This window comes from Dromiciops gliroides, chromosome 2 (genome assembly GCF_019393635.1).
Source record: "Dromiciops gliroides isolate mDroGli1 chromosome 2, mDroGli1.pri, whole genome shotgun sequence".
Taxonomy (NCBI): Eukaryota; Metazoa; Chordata; class Mammalia; order Microbiotheria; family Microbiotheriidae; genus Dromiciops; species Dromiciops gliroides.
Window position 1 is genome coordinate 196,237,625 of NC_057862.1, and position 23,275 is coordinate 196,260,899.

The 23,275-nt window shown below is 46.4% G+C and overlaps 1 protein-coding gene across 1 annotated transcript in view; it reads left to right on the forward strand.

The window, feature by feature from the left end:
- Positions 1 to 23,275, forward strand: part of LOC122742130 (dual oxidase 1-like) — a 71,066-nt gene that overhangs the window by 4,757 nt on the left and 43,034 nt on the right. Inside the window, exons 2-17 of the mRNA XM_043986162.1 lie at positions 3,029 to 3,112; positions 3,817 to 3,981; positions 5,943 to 6,130; positions 6,592 to 6,793; positions 6,961 to 7,127; positions 10,337 to 10,397; positions 10,529 to 10,625; positions 11,062 to 11,152; positions 12,804 to 12,906; positions 13,424 to 13,596; positions 13,943 to 14,118; positions 14,629 to 14,747; positions 16,089 to 16,226; positions 19,319 to 19,432; positions 21,214 to 21,413; positions 21,814 to 21,999. Of these exons, the coding sequence (XP_043842097.1) occupies positions 3,029 to 3,112; positions 3,817 to 3,981; positions 5,943 to 6,130; positions 6,592 to 6,793; positions 6,961 to 7,127; positions 10,337 to 10,397; positions 10,529 to 10,625; positions 11,062 to 11,152; positions 12,804 to 12,906; positions 13,424 to 13,596; positions 13,943 to 14,118; positions 14,629 to 14,747; positions 16,089 to 16,226; positions 19,319 to 19,432; positions 21,214 to 21,413; positions 21,814 to 21,999 (2,264 nt within the window). The remainder of the gene's footprint in view (positions 1 to 3,028; positions 3,113 to 3,816; positions 3,982 to 5,942; positions 6,131 to 6,591; positions 6,794 to 6,960; positions 7,128 to 10,336; positions 10,398 to 10,528; positions 10,626 to 11,061; positions 11,153 to 12,803; positions 12,907 to 13,423; positions 13,597 to 13,942; positions 14,119 to 14,628; positions 14,748 to 16,088; positions 16,227 to 19,318; positions 19,433 to 21,213; positions 21,414 to 21,813; positions 22,000 to 23,275) is intronic.

The following is a 23,275-nucleotide window of genomic DNA, read 5'->3' on the forward strand; positions in this document are numbered from 1 at the left end:
TCTCTCTCTATTTAGGCATTTAATGTAATTTATGTCAAATACAGAAATAATAGTAATAACTAAATAGATTAATAATGAAAGTAGAATAACAATATTAATGATAAACACACTGATATTATTGTTAAATAACTTAAGACTATTAATTATTGATAAAATTAATGTTTATTAATAATTAGATCTGGTGATAATAGTAAATAGATTATTAGTAATAAATAGCAATTATATTAAATATACAGGGGGGCAGCTAGGTGGCAAAGTGGATAGAGCACCGGCCCTGGATTCAGGAGGACCTGAGTTCAAATCCGACCTCAGACACTTAATAATTACTAGCTGTGTGACCCTGGGCAAGTCACTTAACCCCAATTGCCTCACCAAAAAAAGAAAAAAAGAAAGAAAAAAGAAATATACAGGGATTTAAAGCCCTTCACAATCTGATCCCCTTTCTACCTTTCCATTGTTTCTTATACTTTACCCCATTCCGTGTACTCTATGATCCAGATTCACTGGCTTATTTGCTGTTCCATGCACATGATCTTCTGAATCCGTTCAGCTTTTGCACTTACCGTCCCCCTGCCTGGGATGCTTTACTCCTTTACAGGTGCTTCTTGGCTTCCCTGGCATGCTTCAAGACTCAGCTTATATCATCTCACTTTCTGCAGGAGACCTTTCCTGGTACCCCCCACCAGCCTCTTCAACTTTCCCCTCTGAAGTCACTTTCTATCTACTCTTCTATCTCTTCTCTCCACTTTTAAATCTGCCTAGTGACTCCCTTTCTGTCTCCTCCCTTAGAATGCCAGCTGCTTGGGGCAGGGATTGTTTTTGCCTTTCTTTGTATTCCCAGAATTCAGCATGGTACCTGCCTTACTAGATAAATGCGTGTTGACTCCTGGGGTCTATCTTTAGCTTCTGTGGGTCTTTCTCACATTGTCATCACCGCCTCTATCCCTCTTTTTTCACCTTCATTTGTCACTCTTTTCCATGCTTTTTTCCCTTCCCCTCTTCCCTTGGGTCTGATTTGATTCTACTCTGATCTTTATGCCCTAGTCCCTAAATCGTCTGCTCGGGTTTTTGCTCAAATTCCAGTGGGTGAGTCATTGCCCATATTGCCCCAATGTGCCCCATACTTAGTGGGTGTGTGGAAGAGACAGCTGGGGAGGGGGAGGGAGGAAATGGCGGGGGGCAGGGGCAGATGGCTGCCAAGAGTCAAAGAGGAAACACCTGCTAATAGAGGCACGTTCCTCTCCCCTGATTCCAGGTAGGTAAGCAGGTGAATTCCACTTCCTATAGTCTCAAGATTTGGGGTGAGGAGTCTGGCAGAGGTTCAGTTATACCTCCTGTTTCGTAGAACCCCTCCCATTCTGTGTCCTAGGCCCTTAAACTCATCTCCTACTGGCCAAGAAACTATCCTTGCCTCCTGCCCTCCTCTGTCCCAACCACCAGGTTTTAGAGAGGACTGTTATGGGGTCAGGGAGACAGAAGATCCCAGGGTGACAGGAATTTCAGGGGAGGTGGGGTGCTCAGTGAGGATTTGGGGGTGAAGTCATCAACATGACCAGCCCAGACCCCAGTCCCTCCCAGGAACTGGGAGAAGAGCCAGGCTAAGAAAAGACTTCAAATGTCATGGTCTCTCTGACCCCCACCCCTGCCCTGGGCCAGATCTGTGAGAGGCAACTCTCACTCCACCCGATGACACCCCTATGAGGAGGATGAGGTTATAATGAGATGACATTTCCTCTCCCACCTGTGGGTGGAGCTGGGATTTTCCCTCTGATATTGCTTTTTAAAAAAATGATCTTCTGTTTTTATTTTGATTTAAAACATGAAATAAATAAATTGAGCACTTACATGTACAGTAGAACAGAAAAGGGAGATTGTACATGAAACTGTGTAGGCTTCTCTTTTCAAGTATAAAATCTGTTCAACCTGTAGCTTTCTAATATTACCTTGTTCTGTTTTTTTTGTTTGTTTTTTGTGGGGCCATGAGGGTTAAGTGACTTGCCCAGGGCCACACAGCTAGTAAGTGTCAAGTGTCAGAGGTTGAATTTGAATCCAGGGCCAGTGCTTTATCCACTGCGCCACCTGGCTGCCCCCTAATATTACCTTTTTTTAGGAGGCATGAGACTCTTCTTGTACTGTTCAGACCTATACAGCTATGTGTTGAAGATCTCTCAGTGCCTCTTCTCTGCCCCTCAGCCCTTAGACAACTCTATCTTCTCTATCTTTGTGCTCATCTTCACTAGCTCTTTCCTCCTCTCTCTCTTTCCCTTTCATCTCCACTACCCCAGGCAGGCTTCTCCGTAACCAGGTTTTCCCTTTTTGGTTAACAATTGCTCTTTATCCGACTTTTAGAGATTCCTTGCCAGGACTTGCCCTAGGCACCCATACCCAAACAGAGGTGTTGATTTGGATATCTCTCTAGGCCAGGGGTTCTTTTTTTTTTTAAATTAATTAATTAATTAATTTAGGCCAGGGGTTCTTAACCTGAGATCTTTGATTTTTTTAAAATCTTGATTATTGTATTTTAATATAATTAGTCCTTCTTGTAATCCAAAGTATTTTTTTAATGCATTTGACATTATAGAAGTAGCTTGATGTGGGCACTGGATAAAGCTCTAGACTTCAAGGAAGACCTTGAATTCAGTCCCTTAATCTCCATGTGCCTCAGTTTCCTCCTTTGTAAAAGGGGGATAATAATAGCACCTACCTCTCAGGACTGATGTGAGGATAACATGAGATAATATTTGTAAATCTCTTTGTAAACCTCAGAGCGCTATATAGATGCTAGCAATTATTATTCTCAAAAGGTATCTATCCATACCTGCCAAATGGGTCCAAGACACAAAAAGGGTTAGGAATGCCCAGACTAGGCCTTCTCTCTTCCATCTATTTTCCATCAAACAACTTTCCATCTACTCCCCTCCTCCTCCCCCGCCTTATGCTTGGATTAGAGTGTGCAACTTCTTTCTACTTGCCATTGCTATCCTTTCCTGACCAGATTCCCCCCCACTATGTGCCCACCATTTTGCAGGTGCCCGGAGCTCCATTTCTTGGGAAGTACAACGATTCGATGGATGGTACAACAATCTTGCAGAACATAGATGGGGCAGCAAGGGTATGTGGGAAGTAGTCTAAGATACATTCCCCAGGGACAGGGCTGATCAGAATGAAATAAAGGGTTATTCCATAAGTTAAAGATTAAATAGGTAATTTTTTTTTTAAAGAATGAAGTAGAGGGATTTATGGGGCCTGAAGGGAAGAGTGGAATGAGTAGGAAGAGCTGGGGGTAAGAAAGGGGAGATAAGGGGCAGCTAGGTGGCACAGTGGATAAAACACTGGCCCTGGATTCAGGAGGACCTGACTTCAAATCTGACCTTAAATACTTGATACTCACTAGCTGTGTGACCCTGGGAAAGTCACTTAACCCTCTTTGCCCCGCAAAAAAAAGAAAAAAAAGGGAAAAAAAGGGGGGGATGAAAATTGGAAAGGGAAATAGGGAAGAAGGAACAGAGACAGGGGGATACTTCCTGGAGAAGCATCTTGGGATAGTGGAGTCAGAAAGACCGGGATTCAAATCCCAGCTGATACTACCTAGTTCTATGGACCTGGGCAAGTTATTTAACCTCTCTTTGCCTCAGTTTCCTCATCTGTAAAATGATCGGGTTGAACTTGATGGCCTCTAAGGCACCTTTCAGGTCAATATCTCTGATCTTAGGATCCTATCAATACCTATTCATAAACTAGAGGGACCCTGGGAAGAATTCTGGGCAAAGGAACAACTTGGGCGTTCAATTGACTGTGTTCTCTTTATCTCCCCAGGCTCCCGGCTCCGGCGTCTGGCTCCCGCCACTTATGCAGACGGTGTGTTCCAGCCCTTGGACGAGCCGCACCTGCCCAATCCCCGGAATCTCAGCAACGCCTCTATGCGAGGTCCAGCGGGGCAGCCTTCCTTACGGAACCGAACGGTGCTCGGGGTCTTTTTTGGTGAGAGGGGAGGGGGAGTGAGGAAGGGGGGTTAAAAAGGAGGAGTGAGGATGAAAGGAAAAAATGCTGCAGAGGTGGAGGAGAAGGGAAGGAGATTGGAGACTTGAGGTAGGAGGTGGAAGGAGATAAATTAGGGAAGCAGCAGAATTTAGAGCCTACTGAGGGTTGGGGTGGCTCAGTGAGGGAAGGGAGGAAAAGGAATCAGGTCATCAAATCTCTACCCTGTCCAGGAATTGTAGATTCATGTGGGAGTAGGTGGGAGAGCATGGGAGGCCCTCCTTTGTGATTTGGCTAAAAGGCTGAGAAGGGAAAGATTTTCATTCAGAAATTAAAGGTGGGGCAGCTAGGTGGCACAGTGGATAGAGCACCGGCCCTGGAGTCAGGAGGACCTGAGTTCAAATCTGACCTCAGACACTTGACACTTACTAGCTGTGTGACCCTGGGCAAGTCACTTAACCCCAATTGCCTCACCAAAAAAAAAAAAGGGTCAAACAGAAATTAAAGGTTAGGATGGTCCTGTTGCTCTTTAGGACAAGGTCAGGGATTGTGATCATCTAAGGAAGTTTAGGGGAAGTTTCCAAGAGAAGAGAGGGACTCAATGAATGCTTATTATTAAACTGACTGACTGTGCCTCCCTGAGCCTGTTTCCTCATCTGTAAAATGAGGCAGCTGGGTGGCCCAGCTAGTGGACAAAGCTCTGGCCTGGGAGTCAGGACTCCTGCTTCAGACACTTAGTGTAGATATGTGATCCTAGACAAGTTAATTCTCTTTTTTCAGCCTCAGTTCCCTTTATCCGTAAAATGAGGTTGGACTTGACCTCCTTCCAACTCGAAATCTATGATCCCGTGACAAGACATTATATTTGAATCTATTATTTAATTTATTTCATTTGAATATTTATCAAGCACCTGTTATGTGCAAGTTGTTTTTTCAGTTGTTTTTGGCATGTCTGACTCTTTGTGACCCCTTTTGGGGTTTTCTTGGAAAAGATAATGGAGTGCCATTTTTTTCTCCAGGTCATTTTACAGTTGTGGGAACTGAGGCAAACAGGGTGTAGAAACTTGTCCAGGCTCACAAAGCTAGTGTCTAAGGCCAGATCTGAACTCAGGAAGATGAATGAGTCTTCCTGACTCCAGGCCTGACATTCTATCCACTGGGTTACCTGCCCCTACTGTGTGCAAGACATTGTGTTAAATATGAAGGGATGTAAATCAACAGCCTAATTTTTAAAAAGAGGAGTCTGAGCCCTCACCTGAAGGAAGACAAAGAGTCTGCCCTGGTGCCCTTCTTGGTCCCAGCCGTGTCAGTCTTTTGCTCATGCGCCCCATGAGGGAGGGCACCATTCTCACTTCACCCATCCGCATCGCCACTGAAGTTGGGCAGGCCCTTCCTGGGCAAGCTCCCAGCCGGCATGTTGGAACCCATGTTGCCAACCCACCTGTCTGGGCAAACTAACTGGGCACCTCCCTGGTTGCCAAGGAGAAGATCAAACTGGGAATGACAACAACATGGACATGAGGGCTTGGCTCAGAGACTGGGCTGCAGGGCAAAGCAGGTGGGGGTCTGGACTGACGACTGTCTGTCTTGGGGAAGTGAGTTTTCAGAAGCTCCAAGAGAAAGCTTGATAGAACGATAGCTGACAACTAGAGGGCACTTTAAAGTTTGCTAGGTGCTCTAACTATACCATCTCATTTGATCTTCTAAACAATCTTGTGAGTTAGGGGCTACCATTTTACAGATGAGAAAATTGAGGCACAGAGCGGTTAAATTATTTGCCCCGTGTCACACAGTTAATATTTGGGATGGGGATTGAACCTATGTCTTTCTTACTTTCTACCCACTGTAACCTCTGTGTGGGGCCTAAGTGTATATAGGCTGTCAACCAGTAAACCTTTATTCTTCTTCCTTGTACCTTGGCTACCTACCCCGCCCCGCCCCCCCAATCCTTTCCTGTCTCCCAGGGTACCATGTACTCTCAGAAGTGGTGAGTGTGGACCGGCCAGGCTGTCCTGCTGAGTTCTTGAATATCCGTATCCCAGCTGGGGACCCGGTGTTTGACCCCAACGACCGGGGGGATGTGGTGCTCCCATTCCAGAGAAGCCAATGGGACCCAGACACTGGACAGAGTCCTAGCAACCCCCGGGACCAGGTGAGATCATAGGAAGGGGTTAACTTGGAACTAAGTGAATATTAGGAGGAGGGGGTTGGGAATGGCTCTCACCAACACCCTCTTTTTTCCCCAGTGGAGGTGCAGGCAGTCTCTGAAGCTCATCAGGCTACTGTAATAATGATGGGGAGGGGGATAGAGCACTAGCCCTGGATTCAGGAGGACCTGAGTTCAATCTGACCTCAGACACTTAACACTTACTACCTGTGTGACCCTGGGCAAGTCACTTAACCCCAATTGCCTCACCAAAATAAAAACAAAAACAAAATATGGATGGGGAGGGGATTATCAATGGAGCCCTCCTGTTTGGGGTGGGGGGGGGTGGATATGTGCAGTTCCCCAGGCTCAGAGACTGACTATGGTGTCCCCAGGTGGGTACTTGATTCACTGGCTATTACCAGCCAACGCTTCACCTCCCCTTACATCTATCACTCTACCCATAGACAAATGAGGTGACTGGCTGGCTGGATGGCAGTGCCATCTATGGCTCCTCTCACTCCTGGAGTGATGCCCTGAGGAGCTTCTCTGGTGGGGAGCTGGCATCAGGGCCAGACCCTGCTTTCCCCAAGGACACCCAGGGAACCTTCCTCATGTGGACGGCGCCAGACCCTTCCACAGGGCAGCGTGGGCCCCATGGGCTATATGGTAAGGTCTCCAGAGCGGTAGGACAGACAGAAAAAGGTTTAAGGGGAGGGTGAGTTAGTGAGTGACTATAGGTCCACTTGGATCTTGAAATGATCGAGGGTTGGGAGGAGTCAAGTGGGAGCTGGGAATCAGTCGATGAAATCACCTTCCTCCCCTCCTGTTTGCAGCCTTTGGGGCCGAGAGGGGAAACCAAAACCCATTTCTGCAGGCTCTGGGCCTTCTCTGGTTCCGATACCACAACCTGTGGGCTCGGAGGCTGGCCCAGAAGCACCCAACCTGGGGAGATGAGGAGCTGTTTCAGCATGCCCGCAAGAGGGTCATCGCCACCTACCAGGTCAGCCCAGGGGCCACACCCTTCCATGCTACTGTGATGGCTGTAGTGGAAAGAATTCTGGTTTGGGAATTCTGAGAAGTGACATCCTAGGAATGGAACCCTGACATTCTCCTGGCTGGCAATATAACTTCAACAAGTTACTTTCTCTTCGGGGCCTAAATTCTCCCCTCTTGTATAGTGATTGGGGGTGGGGTGGGTGGGGAAGTGGGGTTTATGGGATGGCAACTAAATTCCCATGCAGCTCTAAGATTCTGGGACCCAGAAACCTGCTCCTGTCTCACAAGGTATAAGAACACTTCTTATAGTAGGCACATGGCGCAGCTAGGTGGCATAGTAGATAGAGTACTGGCCCTAAAGTCAGGAGGACCCTAATTCAAATCCAGCTGGGACATTTACTAGCTGTGTGACCCTGCATAAGTCACTTAACTCTGCCTCCAAAAAAGAAAAACAAAAAAACCCCAACAACAACAACAACAACAAACCAACTAGGTGATGCAGTGGATAAAGCACTGGCCCTGGATTCAGGAGGACCTAATCCTCATTGCCTGTCCCCCCCCTCAAAAAAAATTAGAGTAGGGACACAACCAATCCCATCCTAGGTCAAGTCCTACCAGAAGAGAGTGTTGACCAGAGGCACCCTTACTCTGAAGGTGTATGAAAATGTTCCTTATCTCCCCCACTAAATCTGTACTTCTCTGGTTCTATTGAGAGCACCAAGCTCCATCTAGGAGCCCAGGTTCACCAATTCATAGTCATCCTTGACTCTTCCCTCTCCTGAACCCCTCATAGTTACCAAGTCTTGTCCATTCTAGCTTCACATCATGATGCCTCATATCTGTCCCCTTCTCTCCATTCATATAGCCAGTGAACTAGTCCATACCCTTACCATCTCTTGCCTAGATCTTTTGCAGTAACTTCCTCATTGTTCTCCCTGTTTCTAGTCTCTCCTTTTGCCAATTTGTTCTCCACCAACTGCTAAAATAGTCTTCCTAAAGCCCAGATCTGACCATGTCACTTTCCTGCTCCAGAATCATCACTGGCTCCCTCATGTCTCTAGGATAAAAGACAAATACCTCAGTTTGTCACTTAAAGCCCTAAACAATCTGGTTCTAGCCTACTTCCCAGACAGATTTCACACTTACTCCCCTCTATGCCAGCCAAGTGGGCCTACTTGCATTTCTCCAAACTTAGCATTCCATCTGCCACTTCTTTGCTTTTACAAAAGCTGGCTCCCATGTGGTAAGCACTCCTTTCTCAACTCTGCCTTTTAGATCCTCAGCTCCCTTCAAGGCTTAGCTCAGGAACCACATTCAATGGGAAGACTTTCCTGACCTCCCAGAGGCTGCTAGGCAGTGATGGGTTACTGGACCTGGAGTCAGAAGGACCTGAGTTCAAATTTGACCTTAGGAACTTACTAGTTTTGCAATCCTGGAAAAGTCACTACCTCTATAACTATAAAAATGAGAATATTTTTTAAAACAGTAAACATTTGACACTTACTAGCTGTGACCCTGGGCAAGTCACTTAACCCCAATTGCCTCACCAAACCCCCTCCCAAAATCCCAGTAAACATTTTTATTTAAAGTTTTTTGAGTTCCAAATTCTATCTCTCCCTCCCTCCTTCCCTCCCCTCCCCCTTTCCTCTCCCTGAGGGGGTAAGCAATCAGATATAGGTAATACACATGCAGTTATGTAAAACATTACCATATTAGTCATTTTGTATAAGAAGATTTGAATAAAAGAAAAAAAGATAGTAGAAAAACAGCATGCTTCAGACTGTGTTTAGACAATATCAGTTCTTCCTCTGGAGGTGGATAATATGCTTCATCATTAGTCCTTTGGGATTGTCTTGGATCATTGTATTGCTAAGAATAGCTAAGTCATTCAGAGCTCTTCATCGAACAATATTGCTGTTACTGTGTACAACAATGTACAAAATAAGAATATTAATAGCAGTTTCCTCCCAGGGTTGTTGTGAACATCAAATGAAATAATAGTTGTAAAGTGTCTGGCACATAGTAGACAGTTTCTTGTTGTTCAGTCGTGACCCCATTTGGAGTTTTCTTGGCAAAGATATTAGAGTGGTTTTGCCAATTCCTTCTCTAGCTCATTTTACAGAGGAGGAAACTGAAGCAAACAGGCTTAAGTGACTTGCCCAGGGTCACACAGCTAGTAAATAGCTAAGGCTGGATTTGAATGAAGGTCCTCCCGACTCCAGGCCCATAACTACTGCCCCATCTAGCAGCCGTTGGGAGGTCAGGAAAGTCTTTTCATAGAAGGTAGCTCCTGAACTAAGTCTTGAAGGAAGCCTCGGATTCTAAAAGGCAGAGATAAGAAAGGAGGGTCTTATGGCATGGGAACCAGCCTCTTAAAAGGTAGAGGTGGAAGGTGGAATGCTAAGTTTGGGGAAGTGCAAGTAGACCCACTTGGCCAGCACAGAGGTGAGTAATTGTGAAAGCTATCTGGAAAGGTAGGCTGGAGCCCAATTGTGTTCTTATATACCTTGTCCTCCTGGTTCTATTCACTTCACTCTGTATCAGTTCATAAAAGTTTTCCCAGACTTCTCTGAAACCATCCCTTTCATAACTTCTTAGGGTGCAGTAGTTGAAGATTTCTAGCTATATAAAATGGCAAAGTCATATTCAATGGAAGGTATTGTTATCTTAGAATCTAACCCCAAAGAGAACAGGTTATGACCCAAAGTAGGAGGCAGGAATGACCCTTGCTAGGGAGTCCCCTACTCTACAGATGGGGATCCCTCAAAGGTTCCCCCAAATAATGCCCCACTCCTTTCTTTGCCCCCTTTTTTTGTCTCTGTTCTCCCCAATCTCCCCACCTTCTGCCAGAGAGGTAATAGGCTCAGGATGCATACTGAGACTTTGTTTTGCTTGCCTATGAATAGTTGTTACAAGGGCTTTTTTTGTTTTGTTTTGTTTTGTTTTCAATTGGGTGAATTGGGGGGGGGGAAATCTATTTTTGTTCATCAAGAAAAATATCTTTTTAAAGAAACAAAATACTTGATGCAATTTAACAAGCACTTACTAAGCGATTCACTTAGCAATTTAAATTTCCTAAGCAATTTAACAAGCATTTACTATTTGTAAAACATTGTTCTAGGAACTGGGAGTGCAGAGGCAAAAAATGAAAACCAATTCCATTCCTCCCTCCAGTCCCCATAAATCCTTCTCATGTCTTTCTCCTTCCTTTAGAACATCGTTCTGTATGAGTGGCTGCCCAGCTTCCTGCAGAAAAAGACCCCGGAATATGGAGGTGAGGTGAAGCAGCGGGGAGTGAGCACTAGGGAGTGAGCGGTGACTGAGGCTCAGTCCGGTTAGGGGATGGGCAGTGTCTGGGGGGAATTATGAACCCGGTGCCATATTGCCTCCCCGTCTCCTATCCAGGGTATCGCTCATTCCTGGATCCCAGCATCTCCCCCGAGTTCCTGGCCGCTTCCAAGCAACTCTTCTCCACTATGGTGCCCCCTGGCGTCTACATGAGGTGAGGGGAAATACTGGGATGGGAGGGGCTTGGGATGAAGAGGGGTAGTCAGTTGGTCAATTAACAAGCATTTATTAAATGCCTACTGTGTGCTAAGCACTGGGGATACAAAGAAAGGCCAAAAACAAAAAAAGGCAGAGAAAGGATAGAGTGAGGAGAAAAGAGAGAGGAGGATAAATATGGACAGCAGCATCCTCTTTGAGGCTCAGTTTCCCAGTTCTTATCTCCTGGTACCTCTACTTCTTCTAGGCAGTTATGACTACAGATTGCAGTTTGAGGGTGGCAGTTGTGGGAAGCTCTCTGGGGGAGGTCTCTTCAGGGTGAGAATTATCCTCATAACTGCTCTAAAGAGACAAGAGCTGGGGACCATCAGCTGGAGGTGCCCTGTGGTTAAAAAACCAAAAACAAACCATTCCTGTTCCTACCCCTATTTTAGAAATTCCAGCTGCCATTTCCAGGAGATCACCAATGGGAAGTCAGGAGTCTTCCCAGCTCTCAGGGTCTGCAACAGCTACTGGAATCGAGAGGTAAAGGAATATTATGGCTGGAGAGATGAGTGTGAGTTGAGGGGAAGGTATCATTGGGGGTGGCAGTGTCGGGGGAAGCTAATGGAAAATGAAGAGGCTTGGAGCGTTGAGGATGGATTAGCCTTTCCCAAATTCCCAATGCTGCTTGATGTTATTGTTGCTGGTGTGGTGGTCTTTCCTTTTCAAAGAGGACCAGTGACATCCCTGGATTCCTGTAGAGCCAATCTGAGACCATGGCCCCTCCTCAGCATCCTTATTTTTTTTTTTTTTGTGGGACAGTGAGGGTTAAATGACTTGCCCAGGGTCACACAGCTAATAAATGTCAAATGTCTACGGTCAGATTTGAACTCAGGTCCTCCTGAATCCAGGGGGAATCTACTGCTTCACCTAGCTGCCCCCAGCATCCTTATTCTTGACCATTCACAAAAAGTTTTTTTATTGCCTAGATCTTTAGTGAGTCCCCATTGAGTTCTCTCTACCAATACAAGGCAGCACCTTCTTTGCAACTTAGGGTCTTTGAGAGTTGCCTCAGACACTAAGAAGGTTAAGTGACTTGTCTAGAGTCACATAGCTAATATGTGGCAAAGGTACGACTGGAAGCCAGTTCTTGACTAGCCAGCTCTCTGCCTGCTACCTCATGCTGCCTTTCTTCCCACAACTTAGTGAGATTCTTTTTTTGGGGGGAGGGGGAAGGAAGTGGGGTTAACTTACTTGTCCAGGGTCACACAGCTTGTAAGTGTCAGAAGCTGGATTTGGACTCAGGTCCTCCTGATTCCAGGGCCAGTGCTCCATCCCCTGCACCACCTAGCTGCCCACAACTTAGTGAGATTCCAAAGCCTGCACTTCTAAGTCCAATGTTTCTTCCCTATTCTCTTTGCCTTGATGTTTCCTTACTTTTCTGCCCCCTCTGACAGTACCCAAGGAGGCGATATGGATCATAGGATCATAGACTTAGATTTAGTGCTAGAAGAGACCAATTCCTTTATTTTATAACTGAGGAAACTGAGGCCTTGCCCAAGTTTACACAGACAAGTATCAGAGGCAGATTTTGAACCCAGGTCTTCTGACTCCAGATGAACTTAATACTCATTCCTTAGGTGGTCCAGCGTGGCCCTCTGCCCTGGTATTCGTCCATCTAAAAGATATAATTTTCACATATATAATCCCATGTGTTCCTCATCCCAGTGACCTAGAGGTTAAGGAAATCACATTACAGTTAGTGGCAGACCCAGAATTAGAACCTTGGTCTTCTGGCCCTTGCCACTATACTGTGCACCGCCCCCCCCCCTGCCAAGCACAAAGTTGTAGAGGATATGCAGCTACACACATGCCCTTACATTAATATCTCCACCTGATGCTCAACGGCCCTGGCTTTTGGCCAGGTGTTGCAAATCCTGGCTGTGAAAAGTGCTTTCAGGGAAGGGCTGGCCTGCCAGTTTGGAACAGGAGTTCAAAGGAAACCTCTGAGAAAAGAGCTGTCTTTTATGGAAAAAGTGATGCCTGGGGTGGCGCGGGGCCTTTTTTCTCCAGAGAACCCAACACAGGCAGGAGGAGTTTTTTCTTCCCAGGGTATGGAACAGCAGGGCCAGCTAGTAAGATGGTAGATGGCCCTATCATCTACTCTCCTTCTTTGCCCTCCCTACCTCCCAAGAACCCAAACCTGCACAGTGCCCGAGGAGTGGATGCGTTGCTTTTGGGCATGGCCTCCCAGATTGCCGAGAGAGAGGATCATGTGATAGTGGAGGATCTGAGAGGTGAGTTGCTTTCTCCTGGTACCATGCCTTTATCCCTCTTCCCACATCCAGTCATCCTGACCTTTGTCTTGCCGATGAACCCTGGAGGAGAGAGTGGGGTGGATGACTTTGCACAGCTCTGCTTCACTTAAATCCAGTTCACTTGCAAGTCAGGACATCACCCTCCTCATGTCATCGGTTTCCCCCCCCTCAAGAATCTCAGGCCTGGTTTGCCCAAGTGTGATAACCCCATCTCAAGAAGGAACTATCCAGTCAAGTCCATTTTCCCTACTCTTCTGATTTCTCCCAGCAAAACCAACTCTGTGGTTGATACAACAGTTTTTGCTGGCAGGGGACTATGAGCCAAGCCTAGGGATCTGAGGACTAGGAACTGGGTCTAGGATTGGAGATAGCTCAGTTAGAGCTAATTAACAGGTCTGAGAGCTGGGAAATGAGAGTTGGGAGTTTAGAACCTGGGACATAGCCTGGGGCTAGAAGCTAGGGTGGCGCTTCATCTGGGGAACTCTCTCATTTCCAGATTTCTGGCCAGGGCCACTGAAGTTCTCTCGGACAGACTACTCAGCAAGCTGGTTACAACGAGGACGGGACCTGGGACTGCCCTCTTACAACCAAGCTCGGGTAGCCATGGGGTTAACCCCAGTCACCCGGTGGCAAGATATCAACCCTGAACTTTCCGAGAAGAATGGCATTGTGAGGATGAAGTAGAGTCTGGGGAGAAGAAAAGGGGTGTGGGAAGACATAGGGAGGGCTCGGGAGACCTAGTGAGCTGGGAAGGCTCTAGGAGGATGGGCATCTTTAGGTTGTTCCATTTACCTGATTTCTTTTCCAACACTATGCAGTAGAGTTCCCAAGCAGCCAAGGTGGTCTGCCCTGGGCCATACAAGGTCCTCTTTCTCCGCATACAGTGGGCTTCCTCTTCCTTGGCTTGGGATCCTGAGAGAATGGTTTAATGTGGGGGAGGCTTTGATATCACCTCTTCCTACTTGGGGCCAATATCTTGATATCCCACTCACTTTTGTCTTCAATATGGCCCCAGGTCCTGGAGGCAACAGCATCCATGTACCGCCATGACCTGTCCCGGCTGGAGTTGCTTCCTGGGGGGCTCCTGGAGAGCCGAGGGGATCCCGGGCCCCTCTTCACTGCCATCATCCTTGATCAGTTTCTTCGGCTTCGGGATGGAGACCGATACTGGTTTGAAAACACCAGGAATGGGTAAGGCCTGGCCTGGAACTCCATTCCCCAATCTTGTTCCTGGGCGTGGGCACCTGCTCCCTTTACCTTTGACACCCATCTCTAGAATGGGCTTCAGACCCCATTTCACATCAGACCCTCATCCCTACTGTGAGTCCCAGATGCTTTCCCCTTGGAACTCCTTCCTTGAACCCTGGTCACCAGCCTTATTGTGTTGCCTTCCTTTTTCCTGCTTTTCCCATTCTCCCATCTAATATTCCACCTCCTTCCCACTTTTGTTCTTGGGTTTTGAAAGTATTGCCAGTCTGCCTTCCTCTCCTTCAATTTTAATTCTTTTTTGGGGGTGGGGTGGGGCAATGAGGGTTAAGTGACTTGCCCAAGGTCACACAACTAGTAAGTGTCAAGTGTCTGAGGCCAGATTTGAACTCAGGACATCCTGAATCCAGGGCAGGTGTTCTATCCACTGCACCACCTAGCTGCCCCGCCTCCTTCGATTTTAATTCAACAATTCTCTCCCTACCCATCTCCCAGGTTGTTCTCCAAGGAAGAGGTGGCCAAGATACGAAATACCTCTTTCCGTGACGTCTTGGTTGATGTTACCAGTGTGGGCCTGAGTGCCCTGCAGCCCAAAGTCTTTATCTGGCAAGAGGGTAAGTGACTATGTGGGGGAGGGTAAGGAGCTTGTGGAGAATGACCTGGGGAAGTTGGGTTGAGATTCAGACCCTCCCACCTGGTTCCCCCCTGCCCATAGGTTTGATTCAGTGAAGCTTGAAACTGAAAGGTAGAAATAAGAGAAATACTGGTCCTGCACTTGGGAGTGCTGGTTCTGTGATACAGTCAAAAGGGCATGGGCTCCTGAAGATCTGAGTTCAAATCCTGTCTCTTATTACCTATGTGACTTGTCATTGAGTCTCAGTTTCCTTCTCTATAAAATAAGGAAGCTGGACTAGTTCGCTTCAAGGTCCCTTCCAACTTTAGAGTAATAATGATAGGATTCCCCTAGCTCCCCTGGGGAAAGGAGGAAATATCCAGGGACAATTGCCCCCTTAGAGGATAAGACTAGATTCAGGGGGGCCTGACTCAGTTAAAAACCAACATGGGACTTAGGAGTGTCAAAGGCAGGGAGAGAAGCCCAGTCACGTGACTACAGCCAGTGAAGATGTGTACACATGCTCCTGTGAAAACATCTGGGTCCGTTTGGTTCTCAACTAAAGTTAGAGTAAGCAATCTATCCTCCCTGACTAGACTGGACCTCTCTGCCTGCCCTGGCTGTGCTTACTTTGTGTTCCTGAGCCCCAAACCTGTCCTTCCTAGGCTTTCATAGGGACAGCTGCCCTTGCTCCATGGGACTCTCCTTAGGTCTCTCCCAAATTCTATTGACTGGACAATTCCTGTAAAGAAAGCTCAAGGAACGGGGTGCTTCAACCTCTGGAAACCTGGGGAAGAGGCTGAAGCATGGCACAGTGAAAAGAACACTGGATTTGGAGTCAGACAGTGTATGTGGTGGAGTCTGATTAGGGTCGTGCTGGTAAATGTTTAACAACCAACTTTCCAGAAGCAGGGGTGTGGAGAATTGTATACATGCCGCATTTTTAAAAAATTTCATCTGTGTTATTGACATCTTTTCCATCATTTCTGTAAGTTTAGACAATCAACAAAACAATAAATAACCCCCCCCAATTTGTAGCATTTGTTGATTTTGGAGGTGTAAATGTTCACTTCCCCCCCCCCAACATTTAACAATCAGCTCTTTGGAGCCAGTTCCAGGTGACTCAGGCATAGCTCTGGTTCTAATCCCAACTCTGCCAATCCTTAGCTGTGTGATCTTGGGGCAAGTCACTGCCAAGCTTCCCTTTCCTTATCTATAAAGTGAAGGGAGTGGGACAACATGGCCTCTCGGTTTCCTTCCTAATCTAAATCTATGATCCTATAGTCTTGACTATGTTTAACTCTTCTCCTGGGCCCTGACCCTTGCCCCTCTCTCCTGCTAGGAGACCCATGCCCACAACCTTGGCAGATCACGACGGAAGGCCTGCCCAGCTGTGAACCCCTGGTGGTGCTTGACTATTTCAAAGGCAGCGGTTTTGGATTTGGTATCACGATTGGGGCCCTCTGCTGCTTCCCATTGGGTAAGGAGGCCCCCGTCTGGGCAGCGCTGATCTGGATGGGGACTCAGGAGGGGTTATTGTGCACAAGAGACATTTCCAGCTGCTGAGGAATGCACATTAGACAGTCCCCTCCTTCCCTTAAGGAAGAGGAAGGAAATAGAAAATGGAAACATAAGTGGAGAAGGGAGTATTTGAGATCTACAGAAGCATCTGAGAGCCTTTGAGGAGGGGTGTCCCATCTCAGAATACCAACCTCCTTCCAAATATACCCCTATCTCTAGATCTATTGGGATTTGCTCCCTGAGGACCATGGGAAGTGGGCATAGAATCTCATCTGGATTTAGTCTGATTCTCCCTCTGCAGACAGAGGCTCCCCAAACCCCACTATGGCCCCTATTGTCTTCCATGCCATTTGCCTTTCTCTCTCCAAGAATTACCTAAGTCCACAGACTTTCTGGCCTAGCTTCTTAGGCAGGGAGTTCAAAACAGGGCATGGCCTAGGGTGGGGTGTAGAAGTCAGATGTTCCCCTAGCTCTTCCAGACATGTCCAGCCACACATTCCTGGTGCCATAGGTTTTCCTGTTCTTCAACCACAGTGTAGCTAGGGTACTGGATGTTCTCCAGTCTCCCCATGGTTGGACATGTTAGAGACTGAGGAACAAAGTGAGAGGTGGGGAGGGGTTGTAGAAATAAAGCATTTTCACGCACACTATTTCCTTGGATCCTCATGACACACCAGGGAGGCAGGAAGGGCGCACAGGTTTCATTTTAAGGATGAGAAAACTGAGGTTCAGTGAATCTAAATGACTTTTCCACGTTCATCTAGTGGGTGAGTAGAGAAGCCAGATTTTTTTTTTTTTTTGGAACTCAAATGTTTTTGACTTGGTTCTCTTTTCTTTTTACTATACCACATAATGCTGAAGGAAGCTGGATGAGATCAGAAGTTATGGGGCCTGAGTTCAAATCCTACACACACACATACACACACACACACACACACACACACACACACACACACACACACACACACACCCTGGGAATCACCTTTCCAGGCCTTGTTTAGCATTTATAAAAGGAATAAGGTGAAACAGGTAAATTCTCAGCCCCCTTTCAGTTCTGACATTTTGTATTCCATTCCGTTCATCCCCATCTGTGTCTAGGATCTAGGGACAGCTTGAGTGCCCAGAGAGACTATGGCACCCAAAGGGCCATAGCTGATGCCCTCTTGAACTCAAGAGGATGGAATCAATCTCATTTGCTGCCCTTCTTTCCAGTTTCACCCTTTCAGTGACACAGGAAGGCCTCCCTCACTTAATTAGGAATTAAAATTCAAAACTTGTTTTCCACCCACATATACTCCCACCCTTATTAGACCTGAGAGAGAACAAGGATTACATTTCTTCATCTAAGATCTATCTTATCCCAGTAATTAATCAGCCTCTCAAGATAAAACACTGATAGCTCCTGCCCCCTCCCCCAGCCCATAGCCAGCTGGTTGTCTGCTCTTCCTCTACTCCATGACCTTCCTTCTCCTTCTACTATCACCACCTCACCTTCCCAAGGTAGGTAGCTTCTTGGAGTGGATCCCTTTCTGGACTTGGCTTTAGGAAGACCTGACTTGGTATCTCACCTCAGACACTTATGTACCCTTGAGCAAGTCACTTAATCTCAGTCTGCCTCATATACCTCATCTGTAAAATGGGGATAACAAAAGCACCTGCCTCACAGAATTATGACGATCAAATGAGAGAATAATTATAAAGTGCTTAATACAGTGCCTGGCACATTGTAAGCAGTCTCTAAATCTTAGATACTTCTTCCTCCTCCTCCTCTTCTTCTTTCTCTTCCTCCTCTTCCCCTTCTTCTTCTGCTCTAAGTTTGAAGTCAGGAAGACTTGAGTTCAAATCTAACCTCTGCCACTTACTAGCTGTGTGATTTACTAATCACTTAACCTCTGTCTGTCTCAGTTTCCTCAGCTGTAAAATGGAGATAATAGAACTTACTTCCCAGAGTTGTTGTGAGGATCAAATGATATATTTGTAAAGTGCTTAGGAAAATGCCTGACACATAGTAGGAACTTAATAAATGCTTGTTTCCTTCTTTTCTTTCAAATGGCATTTTACAAACATTAAAACACTATATAAGGGGGCAGCTAGGTGGCACAGTGGATAAAGCACTGGCCCTGAATTCAGGAGGACCTGAGTTCAAATCCAGCCTCAGACACTTGACACTTACTAGCTGTGTGACCCTGGGCAAGTCACTTAACCCCCATTGCCCTGCAAAAACAAACAAACAACACTATATAAGTGTTTTGTTATTGTTGTTGTTGTTGTTGTTATTGTTATTATTAATCTCTAGTCCCCATCCTTACCCCTTTCTCCCTTGAGTTGTCTTGGGAGATAGGCATCCCTGGTAGAAGCCTTATTCTCATTTCCTTCTCCATCAAGCTAGTCTGGAGTGATAGCCACCCATGGGGACACGTGTTGAGTGTTGGGCTCACCAGAGGATGTTTCTGATGGCCCCAGCCCTAAAGGCCAGGGTGGTCTGGAGCCAATTTGACAGTTGGCCTGGGGAGAGGTGTGAGATTATGCAAAAGACAAATCCTTAGAGGCAGCTAGGTGGCACAGTGGATAAATTACTGGCCCTGGATTCAGGAGGACCTGAGTTCAAATCTGGCCTCAGACACTGGACACTTACTAGCAGTGTGACCCTGGGCAAGTCACTTAACTCTCATTACCCCCCCACACACATACACATAAAAAGACAAATCCTTATTTTGGTCTCCCTAGAGCCTGGTTCAGAATCACTTCTAATAAGGAAACAGAGCAGCCCAAGGTGGGAAGGGGGATTCCTAGGAGATCCAAATACTGTGAGCCTGAAAGATCAAGATGAAACCAAAGGGGTCTCCCTGACAAGGGAAACAAGGGGGCAGTTGAGGAATGAGGCAAAGGCAGTCTGTCCTCTGATCCCTCTCCCCATCCTTGCTTCCAGAGACCTTTCCCATGTCTTGCATCCACTCCTTTTTTAAAAAAATCCCCATTATTTCCCTCCTCCAATTTCTTCTCTCCCTCCCCACCCTTTACTCAAACCCTGCTCCTTGCATCTTCTTCCAGTCAGCCTCCTCAGTGCCTGGATTGTTGCTCGACTCCGAAGAAAGAATTTCAAGAGGCTTCAGGCTCAGGAACGACACAGCATCATGTCTGAGAAATTTGTGGAGGGTGTGGAAGGTGGGCTCTGTGGGGGTGAGGCCTGTTGGGGTGGGGCTGGGGGTGGAGCCAGGTAATGAGATCAGAAGGAAAGAAAAGAGGTTGCTCCAAAATCAGAGCTGCAATGCCACCCCCCTCCACCCCGCCATTCACTCCCTGAATTGTCCATAGAAAGAGATGGAAATCCCTTCTTCCCAAGGGTCTCCTGCTTATCTGGGGGTGGGAGACCAGGGCCCAAGAACCAGGAGTCCTCTTAGAGGTGATTTACCTGTCATCCTATATTTATTTCAATTAAATAAGCATTTATTGGGGCAGCTAGGTGGTGCAGTGGATAAAGCACTGGCCCTAGATTCAGGAGAACCTGAGTTCAAATCTGACCTCAGACACTTGACACTTAATAGCTGTGTGACCCTAGGCAAGTCACTTAACCCCAATTGCCTCACCAAAAAAAAAAAAAAGGCATTTATTGAGCACCTCCTATATATAGCCCCTGTACTAGGCATTAGTGATTCAAAAACAAAAATGAAAAACAACAATGACCCTGTTTTTAAAGAGCTTACATTCTGCAGTATTGTAGAATACCCTTTTCTGGAGGAATGCAAAGAAAACAATGGCAGTCAGGAAACATCTTGATGCCAAGCCTCTTGCAGAACATCACCAGAACTACCTTTTCAGAATTCCCACCCCTGAAAACTGTCCTGCCAATGGTCTGCAACAGTAGAACTCTATAGGGTTTATTGGGTGGTGCAGTGGATGGAGTGACAGGTCTGGAGGCAGGAAGATTAATCTACCTGAGTTCAAATCTGGCTTCAGACGCTTCCTAGCTGTGTGACCCTGGGCAAGTCACTTAACCCTGTTGGCCTCACTTTCCTCATCTGCAAAGAGAGCTAGAGAAGGAATTGGCAAACCACTCCAATATCTCTGCCAAGAAAACCCCAGATGGGGTCCTGAAGAGTCAGAAATGACTAAACAATAACAACAACAGATGAGCCCCAACCTGGACTAAGAAAAGAGGCAGTATGATAGAGTGGGAGAGTTGGAGAGCCAGGGTTCAAATTCCAACTTGTCATCTCCTTACTACCTGAGTGACCTTGGACAAGTCACTGTCCCTCTGTCTGTCTCAGTTTCCTCAACTGTAAAATGGAGATAATAATAGCACTTACCTCCCGGAGCTGTCGGGAAGATCAAATGAGATGCTATGAGTACAAATCTGACCTCAGACATTTACTAAGTGATGTGATCTTGGACAAGTCACATTCCCTCTGTCTGCCTGTTTCCTCAAATGTAAAATGGAGATCAGAATACTACCCACTTCCCAGGGTTGTTGTGAAGATTAAATCAGATGATACTTATAAAGTCTTTTACCACAGTGCCCAGCATGTGGTAAGCACTATGTAAATTATTATTATTAACCTTCAAGCTTATCTAGTCCATCCCCCCCACCAGCTGCAAGTTCTCCGGTTTTATTAAGCTATTCTTCTATGAAATGTTGTGACTGCCTAAACTCTTGCAAATCTTTTCTTAGTGGCCCTTAGCCACAGAATGCCTATTCTCCCTGTGATTTTAGTCAGGCTGTGTCCAATTATAGAGCAGAGCTTTGTAGGGAGGGGAAGGACATCTCCAAAGGCCCTGAGAAAAATAGAGAGCATATCAAGTACAGGCAGAAGTTCTGACCCTGACCTTGACCCTCCCTTTCCATTAGGCTTCTCTTTAGCTAAGAGATCAGCAGTTCCTCCCACACAATCCCTAATGATTCCTCTACCTGACCCTGTCACTCTCTGTCCGTCTATCCATCTGGCCAGCCATTGAGTGGCAGGGCAAGAAGGAGCCCTGCAGGCCTGTGCTCCTGAATCTCCAGCCTGGGCATCTTCAAATATTGGATGGCCGGCTCTCGCTGCTCCGGGTCATCCAGTTCCGGAACTCTGAGAAGATGAGCTTGATCCGATCCAACAACCGGGGCCGACTGGCACTTCTGCTCAAGATTCCCAAGGAGTATGACCTGGTACCTGTCTTTCTTTTACCACCATTCCCACTCCTAGTCTTCTGCCCTATAAAGAAGTGTTAAGTGACTTGGCCAGGGCTAGCATCCATCAGGTGAAGTTACCCTGACCAGCACTAATTCACAGTAACATCACTAATCCTTTATCATCTAGTACAAAGGACCTTCGAACACTTCTTTCTTTTCTGGGTCATCTCCTTCTAAGGAGATCCAGACAGACTCCTCAGCCAGAGGACCTACCCAAATGGAGCCAACCCCATATTACTTGAGACCCCCTTGAGACTCTAAGTCTTTGGTGGGAGGCTGAGTTAGGGGCCAGGGTTTTCATGGTCCACCTTACAGCAGAAACCCCTACTGCCCTCAGCCTCTTCTCCCTCTGTCCTTTACCCTCCTACCCCCTTAGCTGTTGCTGTTTAACCTGGAAGAGGATCGGCAGGTCTTTGTTCAAAGTCTTCAGGAAGCCCTGAAGAGCAATGGGCTGAGTTTCCAGGAGTGGGATCTTCAAGAGCAGGAAATGATGCGGGCAGCTGTGACTAGGAAGCGTCGGAGCCATATCTTGGAGACCTTCTTCAGACACCTCTTCTCCCAGGTACTCTGTGGGGCAGTCTGATTGTAGAGCAAGGGCTTATGGATGCTGGTGTGAGAGGCTGTGGGGGAACTGGTTTAGAGTGATCCTGGGCAAGTCACTTAACCCCCATTGCCCTGCAAAAAAAAAAAAAAATAGATTCAGGAGACCTGAGCTCTAGGCCAGCCTCACCGTTGATTTTTCTCTGGGATCTTGGGCCTTACCTAACCTCTCCATAGCCCAATTTCCTCATTTGTAAAATGGTGCTGGTAACATCTGTTCAGTCTCTGTACAAGGCTGTGGTGAGGATCAAGTGAGAAAAATGAGTGTGAAAATGCAAGTTCTAGCCAGGTGTGAAGAATTATTACCACCATGGTTATAGGACCACAACCATAGAGCTGGAAGAGACTTCAGAGGCCAACAGGTGAGGAAACTGAGGCTTTGGGAGGGTAAGTGACTTACCCAAGTCTCTTCATAGGACTGATTTTTCCCGAAGGGGGCTGCCCAGATTTGCTTCACACATACACACATACACACACACACACACACACACACACACACACACACACACACACACACACACACACAGCCTCCTACCCATAGAGCTCTGGATTGCTCTAGGGTAAAGATAGGAGGCATGGGCAGCGTGGACAGCCCTGTGTCTTTACCTCCTCTCCTTCAGGAAAGTATGGCTGCTAGAAACCAAGATGGAGCAGACTTTTTTCTTTCTCTCTAGCTTCTTTTCTTTTCCTTCTCCTCTCCCTTCAGGACCAATCTGGTTTCCACTATCCCTTTAAGACCAGGCTAGGGTTGGGGTCCCTAAAGTTCCCTCCTTCCCCATCTTATATATAACTTATATTCACCTCCACACATGTATATATCTATATCTATATCTATATCTATATCTATATCTATATCTATATCTATATCTATATCTATATCTATATCTATATCTATATCTATATCTATATCTATATTCAAATAAACTTAAACTAAGCTCTAAATCTATTGTATTAACAATCACATTTTATAGGTTTTTTAATTTATACCTTTCCATTTATTTAATTTATTCATTTTAATTTTATTTTTTCTCAATTACGTGTAAACAAAAGTTTTCCCTTTTTTTTTTTTTTTTTGCGGGGCAACAGGGGTTAAGTGACTTGCCCAGGGTCACACAGCTAGTAAGTGTTAAGCGTCTGAGGTTGGATTTGAACTCAGGTACTCCTGAATCCAGGGCTGGTGCTCTATCCACTGCGCCACCTAGCTGCCCTATTACATTTGTTTTTTAAAATTTTGAGTT